The following is a 9915-nucleotide window of genomic DNA, read 5'->3' on the forward strand; positions in this document are numbered from 1 at the left end:
ATTCTCCTGAATTGTGTCGGAGGCCAGCAAACCACGCCTCAGCACTGCAAGCGGCCTGCTTTCTCCTCCTGCCAGAGCCTCCCCCTCCAGCTTGACTCTACCACAGGCATATTTCCAGGCTTCCTTCTAAGGCTCTGCGTTTCCTGCCTGCATTTTGAGCTGCAGAACTGAGGGGCGAGACCCAGGAGTGGATCCAGCCTTTTACTACTAAGTTCCTATGTGTAGGCGTGGAGAATACCACCCTTCCTTGTCCACTTCTTGTGGTAGTTCCCGTTCAGAAAAGCTAGCTAGGCGCCTGTGGCTCACACCTATATTCCTAGCTACTCAGGAGGGTAAGATCTGAGGATCACTGTTCAAAGCCAGCCTGGGGAGGAAAGGCCACGAGACTCAGCTCCAATTAACCACCAGAAAACCAGAAGTGGCACTGTGGCTCAAAGTGGTAGAGCACTAGCCTTGAGTAAAAGAATTCAGGGACAGCACTCAGGCTTGAGCTCAAGCCCCATGACTGAGAAAACAAAAAGAAAAATGTTAGTTGCTGGTTCACTCCTGTAATCCTAACTACTCTAGAGGCTGAGATCTGAGGATCATGATTTGAAGCTAGCATAGTCAGGAAAATCCATGATACTCTTATCTCCAGTTAACCACCAAAAAGTCAGAAAGATGTGGCTCAAATGATAAGAGCACCAGCCTTGAGGGGAAAAGTTCAGGTACAGGTCCCTGGTCCTGAGTTCAAGTCCTAATACCTGCAGAAAGGAAGGGAGGGAGGGAGGGAAGGAGGAAGGGAGGAAGGAAGGAAAGATAGAGAGAAAGAAGAGTAAAAGGGCAGACCTGACATGCAGAAAGTACCCCTGGTTGGAGCTGGGAATCAGTCTTATTGTCTCTGGATTAATCTCTCTCTCTCTCTCTCTCTCTGTCTCTCTCTCTCTCTGTCTCTGTCTCTGTCTCTGTCTCTCTCTCTCTCTCACCCCCTTTCAGGAGTCCGCTCAGAATTTGATCATATCGACACATCCAACCCTAACTGTGTTGTGATTGCGGATGCTGGCGAAGGCTTTTCTTATCAGAACATGAATAAGGCCTTCCAAGTGCTCATGGAGCTGGAAACTCCCGTGCTCATATCCCTAGGAAAAGGGTGAGTGGTTCCAGGCAGCTCTGGACAGTGGCTGTGGTCCTTGACCCAAATAGAGGACACAGAGAAGGACGTGGCATGGTGACCTTCTCCATCTTCACTTCCTTCCTCCTTTCCTCCCTCCCTCCCTCCCTCCTTCCCTCCTCCCCCTCCTCCCCCTCCTTCCTTCTCTACATAACTTTTTAGGAAGCTGCAGGAACTGGTTTGATCAAGCAGACCTTGGGCTCAGAGAGGCTAGGGACGTCCATGCAGATGTAGGCCCTGAAGTTCTCAGGCCAAATATTGAGTGTCCAAAGTCTAAAGCAGGTAACAGTGCCCAGGCACAGCTCCAGATACTGATTTCAGGTGGTGTGGCCAGGCTTTGATGTGTTTTGTTTTTCTTTTTCTTTGGCAGGACTGAGGTTCGCATTCAGGGCCTGGCCTTTACTAGGCAGGTGTCTGCCACCGTGAGCCACGTGCCTGTCCTTTTTTTGCTTTAGTTATTTTTCAGATGGGATCTCATGCTTTTGTCTGTGGACCGAGATTCTCTTACTTACATCTCCTGCATAGCTGGGATGATGGCCGAGCCTCTGGGCACAGTCTTTAACCTTCTTTTGTCTCCTTTTAAAAAACAAAAGCAAATCATAGTGTTGTGTCAACACTGTCGTGACTGCAGCTAGGACTGGATGTCAATAAAGTGGGGTGAGCATAGGAGAGAGGGAAGGCTGAGTCAGGAGGATTGGGGGGCGGAGAGAGGACAGACACGTATGTATTTTTAGAGACTGAAAATTTCTCGTGTTTGTAGTATGCTTACCCTAGAAATGAAACAGGCCCTGTACTAATCAGAGCTCTTCAAATAGGGATGTAAAGGAGAAGGCAAGGGAGAGGAGGAGAGGGAGGAAAGCACGAGAGCTAGAGGAGGTGGGAAGGCATCTGCAGCGCAGGGAGCAGCCTGAGGTTCTGGGCAGAGCCGCCGCTGGGGCCCAGGGCCCTCCCAGGGCCCTCCGTTGGAGGACTCTTCTTGCTCCCAGGAGATCAGTTTGCTCCGCAAGCTCCTTCCATGGACTGGGTAAAATCTATTTTACCCAGACTCCAGTGATTTGAACATCAATTCCATCCAAAAGCCATCTTCACAGAAATAAGCAGAATCGTATTTGATCTCCTGTCTAACCACCATGGCCCAAAGGAATGGGCATAAAATTAACCATCTGTTATGGGTCGTCTTGACCTAGGTATGCTGTTGGGAGGAAGGAAGACGGAGGCCTTGTGCTCAGCGTGTGGCCCTCAGTGGCTCAGAGGCAGACGCGGGGCAGTACAAGATGGCTGGGGCTCTGGACACTGGGCTTCTGTGTTGGGCTCAAGGTGGGCGTGTCAGAGCCAGCAGCTTTTAGAGGGGTCACAGTTGCTGAGGGCAGCCCAAAGGGCCCTGAGGAGCTGCTGTCAGGTGCTAGGCTCGGCTGGAGCTCCGCTGGGGTGGGCCTGCGGGCAGGGGAGGCCCGAGCACCCCCTGGAGTGATTTACATTTGGCATCTGTTTGGACCCAGGGTGGGAATTGGCTTTGTAATTTCTTCTGTCATGCCGCCATCAGAAAATTAAGCTGTTTATGAGACAGACTATGGAAGGTTAATGGCTCTTCTGCGAAAGGTCAAGTGGTCATTTTGCAGGGAGGCTCTGCTGGAGGGTGGGAAACAGCAGGAGAATGAAGCAGAAAATCCGATCTGACTGCCCACTCTCCCCGTGTCCATAGGGCCTCCTTTATGGGGGCGCCCGTGGGGCCTGGCCAGGCTGCTGGGACTGTGTGTGCAGGAAGCCGAGAAGTCAATCCAGCCTCTGCTGCACTTCTGAACAGTGGTCCAGACCAGCGGTCAGCTTGGATGGCCTTTTGTGTTCCCAGTGACTAAAAACCCTGGGTCCTTTTCAGTCAACCCCGACCCAGTTAAAGAAAGAACTACAGGGCTGATTTTGACATTGGACTCTGAAAATGACCCTAACAAGGGCAAGGTTGGAGTTGCATAGTGTAAGTCACACAATCCGGGACTAGATCCAGGTGCAAGAAAGTCCAAGTTATCTGTTTGTTTTATGCTAGTACTGGGGCTTGAACTCATGGCTTGTCCCTTAGTGTTTTTGCTCAAGGCTAGTGTTCTACCTCTTGAGCCACAAATCCGCTTCTCCATTTTTGCTGATTAATTGTAGATAAGACTCTCAAGGACTGTTTAGCCCAGTCCAGCTTTGAACCAGGATCCTCAGATCTCAGCCTCTTGAGTAGCTAGGATTACAGGCATGAACCACTGGTGCCCAAAGAAAGTCCTGTGGGTTTAGAGGAAGCCAGCAGAGCTGTGCCCTGGAATCTCTTCAAGGGCTTTGCTAAGGAGAGAGGCTGATTCCAGCCCTGTGCCTCCAGCTGGTCCCAGATCAGCCCAGGACCCAGAAGCCCCCTGAATCCCCAGCTCCCAACAGCTGCGCCTGTTACAGCAGCTGGTTTGGATTTGGAGGTGTCCACTTGCTTTGGGGTGAACGTCCCCCATGCTGGGTGCCCTCTGCCCTCCCCTCTGTCCTCTGCCCACCCACTTTGCCATGCTCTTTCTTTAGAGGCCCTTCCTAGCTCTAACCTTTCTGGCCCCCTATAGCCCCCCAAACTTCCTATCCCATGAGCAGAGGATAGAGGTGGGGCTGCGAGGGCTCACTGTGGCCCCCAGCAGAGCAGATTCCAAGATGGCCCCAGGCCTGCTCCCTCCCCTTCCTCTTGGTGAGGTAACTTCCTCCCATCTCAGGGGTCCCCTTTGAGTCCTCTGTGTCTCTCAGTCCCCGGGCTGTCCACTACGATTACAGGCCTGAGCCACCAGTGCCGCCCTCCACCATGTGCTCCTTTTTTCCTTCTGGGATAAGTTCTTGCGAGGTAGGCTAGGCTAGTCTCAAACTCAAGGCCTCCGCCTCAGCCTCCTAAGTAATGGGTGGAAACATTTTTTTGAGGCTGTAGAAAATGCAAGATGAATGTCTGAATTCTGGATTTAGAAAGAGAAACAAGGCACCACTGTAGGCCTGAGGGCTGGGGGTCACTAGACAGGAGATGCCCACAGCCGGGGCACATGGACCCCGGGTGACTGACAGGTGGCAGGCCGGGGTCCGCGCCTCCGCTTGGGCAGCCACAGCCACTGCTGGAAAGCAAAGTAAGGATCTGGATCTGAGGTGTGCCACCTCTCCGGTCTCTGGGCTCTGGACCTGGGCTTAGTGAAAGCCCCTAACTCTGCGCACCGGGACAGAGGGGACCCTGACATGGCAGGTGGCGGACCCCAATCCCTTTGTTCCTCCTGGTCGTCAGCGAGTCCTGTCTTCAGGAGCAGCGTGGCTGACTCACATCTCCTCCGTCCCCAAATGGCTTTGCTAGGAGCCCTAGGTCTGGTCCGCCATGTGACAGGGACCGGAGGTGCCTTGAGGCCCAGTTCCAACGTGGGGCGGAGCCGGCCGGGCCTGCGCGTTGCCTCGGGAAGGCAGAGGGTCTCGTCTGCTCGTGGAAGCATCTGGCTCTGTGAGCCGCCTCGCCTGGCCTCAGCAGGGTGCTGTGGAACGATTGGCGTTTTCTTCTTCAGGTGGTTCTTCAAGGGTTAATGATTAGCCATTGGGGGTTCACCACGGTCTCTGGGGGCCTGCCACCCGTCTCAGACACAGGCCACTTGTGTTTCTGTGTGTGAGCACCTGGGTCGTCTGTCCCCTGGGGACCCTGGCTGATCATCGCATCAGGGTCCCCAGATGGCCGAGGGTCACTGAGACTGAATGACCCATGGTGTGCCGAGCTGCTGGCCCCGGGCTCTGCCGAGGCCTCTGCGCGTCACTGAGTATGCGTCCATGCTGACCTGCTCTCCTCCTCCCTTGGCTCACCTCCTCCTTCGGCTCTCTTGCAGGCGCTACTACAAGGAGACCTCTGGCCTGATGCTGGACGTCGGAGCCTACATGAAGGCGCTCGAGGTACTGGCGCCACGCCCTCTCCAGGGCTGCCCCAGAAGGTGTTCCCAGGCTTTGTGGAGAAGAGGGTGGGCCCCGTGTGTGCATGGTCTTTCCTGCTTTAAAGAAGGTGTTCCCACAGGGGCTTCCAGCCACGCAGTCTGTCTCCATGTCCCCACGCTGCCTTCCCTTCCCACTCCCAGCCTGTGTCCCCGCCTGCTCTCTGCCACTCCTGACTCATGGCCACCTCCTGGACCCTGGTCCTCTGCAGCCAGTTGGGCTGGACTCCCTCAGAGACCTCCCTGGCTTCCTTCCCACCCACCCCCCACCCCACCCCACCCCGCCTTCAGCTTACCAGGCCCCAGAGTCTGCTCTGACTCCGTCCTATTAGCTGCCCCCTCGCAGGTCAGGTCAGCCTTAGGGCCATGCAACCTCCCCCTCCCTCTCCCCCTCCCCCCCCCAGCACCTGTGGGAAGGATGGCCAGCGGGGCAGGAGGAGCCCTTGGGCTCGCAGGAGCACCATGACAGGGCTGGAGGTGCACTGGGAAAAAAATCAGACAGGGACAAGAGAACAGAAGCAGCTGGGTGCTCGTGGCTCACACCTGTCATCCTAGCTACGCAGGAGCCAGAGATCTAAGGATCAGGGTTCAAAGCCAGCCCTGGCAGGAAAGTCCATGAGACTCTTATCTCCAGTCCAGTTGACCACGAGAGAGCCAGGAGTAGAGCTCTAGCTCAAGTGGTAAAGCACTAGTCTTGGGCAAAAAAGCTCAGAGATTGTGCCCAGGCCCTGAGTTCAAGCCCCAAGACCAGTTCAGACAGAGAGGGAAGGAAAAGGAGGGAGAGGGAGGGGAGGGGGGAGACAGAGAGAAAGAGGAATGTCAGAGTCCCCGGCAGCCCGAGTGGAGTGGTGATGCCCTTGCGGGTGAGCTGTGTTCACATGCTCCCTTGGCCCTGGGGGCCACACTGGGCCACACGCGTGTCCTCAGCCTCACACCTGTGCTGTCCTGTCTCTCCAGTATGCCTGTGGTGTGGAGGCCGAGGTGGTAGGGAAGCCGTCCCCTGAGTTCTTCAACTCCGCCCTGCAGGCAATGGGCGTGGAAGCCCACCAGGTAAGAAGACCCAACTTCTTCTCTTGCACGGATGTCAACTACGCGCGCAAGTGCGTGGTGAGACGGTAAGCTGCCCCGTGTCCGCCAGCCACGCGCTGTCCGCACGCTTCCCTTTCTTTTCTATCAGCCTGGATTAGTTGTACGACGTGCCCAGGCTCACTATGCTGTTTTCATACATGGACACCAGGTCTAGTCACTCACCTGCCTCTGTCACCCTCTCCCAGCCTGCCTCCTCTTCTCAAATACTCTTTTTTCTCCTTTTCTGCCTTTTTATTAAAATCTGGATGCTACATATGAGGGAAAACATGAATCTGGCTTATTTCACTTAACATAATGTTCTCCAGTTCCATTCATTTCCTGAAAGTGACATCATATTAGTCTTCTTTATGGCTGACTAATACTCCATTGTGTACAGACCCTGCATTTACTTGGTCCATTCAGCTGCTGATTTCCTAGCTTGCCCATCATGAGTACTGCTACAGTAAATATGGGTGTGCAGGTGTCTCTGTTTTGTGCTGACTAGATTTTTTCACATATAAACTGTTTACTTTCTCTTAAATGTTTTTTTAGTCAGACACCAGTGACTCATGCCTATAATCCTAGCTACTTGGGAGACTAGTATTGGGAAGATTACACTTTGAGGCTAGCCCAGGCAAAAAGTTTACAGTACCCCCTTCGTAACCAGAGTAGCCATGTGAAGAGGCTAAGATAGAGAGGATCATAGTTCCAGGCCAACTCAGGAAGAAAAGTTCTTAAGACTCAATTGAAGATGCTGGACGTGGAGGCGCACACTTGCATCCCAGCTATAGTGAGAAGTGGAAAATAGAGGACCACAGTCCAAATATGTGCCCAGGCAGGATGCAAGACTCTTTATCTCAAAGGCAAGCAGTGCAAAAAGTGCTAGAATGTGGCTGAATGGTAGAGCGCCTGTCTAACATGGCCTGAGGCCCTGGGTTCAAATCCAGTGCTGCAAAGAAAACAGGGTACCTTTTTGTTGTTGGTATTTGTTGTTGTTTTTTTAGATAGTCTCAAAAGTTTTCCTTCGTTGAACTCTGAAGCACTAGGATTACAGACATATGCTACCATGCCTAGTTCCTGTCATAATTTAAAGTACATCTCAGGTCTTCTTGTCTCCTTTCATAGTATAACATTTTTTTAAATGTCTGTTCCAGCACAGGGCTTGACTCAGATCCTGAGAGCTGTCCCTTAGCTTTTTCACTCAAAGCTGGTGCTCTACCTCTTAAGCCACAGCTCCACTTCTGGCTTTTTGGTGGTTAATTGAAAATAGAGTCTCATGGACTCTCTTGCCTGATCTGACCTCAAATTGTGATCCTTCTGATCTCTGCTTCTGAATAACTGGGATTGTAAGCATGAACAACTGTACCCTTGATTTTTCCCTTCATTATTCTGTTGTGAATAACTTTCTTGGTGCTTTATCTGAGTAATTTTTGTGACTGCATCGTAGTCCACCAGATGGATGCTCATTATGTTCTTTAACACTACTGTCGGATGCTAGGTGGTTTCCAAACTCCTGCTTGTATATCCAACACCTTTGCGTGCTACCCTCCTGTACCTGTCTGCTTTGCCACGCACCCTGTTGGCATGGTCATGATGTACATTCAACTTCAGACGGTTTGTCAGTTTGCCTTCCTGCCTAGTAGTTTGTGAGGGGACTTGTGGCCCCTCATCCTAACTCACGCTGTTGTTTCTTGTTGCTTGGAAAATAATGCTCCTTGCATTTGGCTGTGTCACCACCGTTCCTTGTGACGGAATGTACCTGTCCATGGAGGAAATGTTGAACCACTTCTGAGTTTCTCGGGGAGCTGGTGGTCTGATGCCACGTGGGATTGTACTCCTCGGGGCTGCAGGTCAGAGACTGAGCCGGGCCTCCATCCCTACCCAGCCCTGCACACTACCAGCAGAGTCCCGGGCTGCCAGGCTCTGAAATGTTTGCCTGCCAGGGCATTGCACCACTGGGCTGTGTCCTGTACCAAGCTGGGAGCAGACAGACGCAGCATGCAGGCTGCATCTAAGGGGAGCGGTGGCTCTGCCTTAGAACCAGGGGCCCGTGGTGGCGTCCCGCAGCTATCTGGATATCCAGGCCTGTGCAAGTCCTACCTCTTGGCTCTGTGACTCCCCTTTACCATCGCAGTCAGAAAGGAAGTGAAACCGGGCCTGACAGGTGGAGTGTTTTATTTCCCATGACAGCACACCTCCTGACCTCCATCTTCTTGCCAGTGATTTTTAAATCCTAAATGATTTGGCGATAATTGCTCCTCCTGGCGCGATTATTGCCCTTCACCGATAGTAAATCTGCCAACTCCCCAGGGTCCCCAGGTTCAGTATGCGGAGACCACAAGCTGGCGCGGACAAGCACCGCTGCCCAGGGCAGCTCTGGCCTCCGCTCACTGCCTCCCTCACAGGTGCCCGGGGCTCTGCCCAGGCGCAGGCATTGCTTCAGCGCACGGAGCCCAAATCCTCGATGGCAGCTCTCCTTGCAAGGAGCCGGTGGAGGACCATCCGTGTCCCAGGACCCAGAAGCCTAAGGGGCCAGGAGCCACTGGGCTCTGAGGTGGATGCGGTGGCTATTGATAGTCTCAGGCAGCTCCTCTAGGAGAGTGAGGCAGAGTCCAGTGAGGGTCATCTGGCCACCTGGTGCCCGAGGCCTGGCCAGGTGTGATGCCAGGCGGCCGGGGCCCGTCCAGCTGCAGGACGCCCCGTGCTGGCCAGTATTGAGGATTAGCTATGTGAAGTTCAGCACACACATAACCCCTTTGTTTGTTCTCAGTGCTCCCCAACACTTCACCATCAGAAATATTCCAGCTTTTACCACAGCTGGGTCCTTGCCGTCAGCTCTGCTGCTCTTGCTTTGTGCGGGTCCTGGGAGGGTCTTGAACTCAGCCTGGATGCTGCCCTTAGCTTATTTGCTCATAGCTGTCTCTCTGCCACTTGAATCATACTCCTTCTAACTTTTTGCTGGTTAATTGGAGATTTAAATAAGAGTCTCATGCACTTTTCTCTCCACAGCCCTCAGCGCTCAGCCTCCTGAGTAGCTAGGTTACAGGCACCAACTACTGGTGCCTGGCCCAAGTATTTTTTTTCAAATTGACTTCTTTTTTACATGGTAAAAGTATGTTCAAAGAACATAGTGTGGCCGAGCGCCAGTGGCTCACGCCTGTAATCCTAGCCACTCAGGAGGCTGAGATCTGAGGATTACGGTTCAAAGCCAACCCCGGGCAGGAAAGGCTGTGAAACTCTTATCTCCAAGAAACCACCACAAAACCGGAAGTGACACTGTGGCTCAAGTGGTAGAGTGCTAGCCTTGAGCTGAAGAGCTGAGGGACAATGCTCAGGCCCAGAGGTCAAGCCCCATGACCAAAAAAAAAGAACATACTGTGGCTCCTTACTACATAATTCTATGTACTGTGACCACATGAAGACATGGGTTCCACCTAGAGTGTCCATCAGACCCTCTATGAAGGAGGTGGAGGGAAAGGCAGAGAAAACTGGAGGAGAGTTGGAGGTAAGAGGTACTCAGTGCTTTATAGCAAGAAGAGCTCAGGGATAGTGCCCAGGTCCTGAGTTCAAGCCCCATGACTGACAAAACAACAACAACAAAAACCATCTATTGCCAGGCGCTGGTGGCTCACACCTGTAATCCTAGCTACTCAGGAGGCTGAGATCTGAGGATCGTGTAGTTTGAAGCCAGTGTGGGCAGAAGAGCCGATGCCACTCTTATCTTCAATTAACCACCAAAAAACC

The 9915-nt window shown here is 53.0% G+C and overlaps 1 protein-coding gene across 2 annotated transcripts in view; it reads left to right on the top strand.

The window, feature by feature from the left end:
* LOC122126837 (phospholysine phosphohistidine inorganic pyrophosphate phosphatase) overlaps positions 1-9915 on the top strand; it is a 65279-nt gene that overhangs the window by 17216 nt on the left and 38148 nt on the right. For both annotated transcript variants that reach the window (XM_042701375.1, XM_042701374.1), the window contains exons 3-5: positions 976-1129; positions 5005-5068; positions 6061-6153. In XM_042701375.1, the coding sequence (XP_042557309.1) occupies positions 976-1129; positions 5005-5068; positions 6061-6153 (311 nt within the window). The remainder of the gene's footprint in view (positions 1-975; positions 1130-5004; positions 5069-6060; positions 6154-9915) is intronic.

This window comes from Dipodomys spectabilis, unplaced genomic scaffold (assembly GCF_019054845.1).
Source record: "Dipodomys spectabilis isolate Male_0828 unplaced genomic scaffold, ASM1905484v1 ptg000289l, whole genome shotgun sequence".
Lineage (NCBI taxonomy): Eukaryota > Metazoa > Chordata > Mammalia > Rodentia > Heteromyidae > Dipodomys > Dipodomys spectabilis.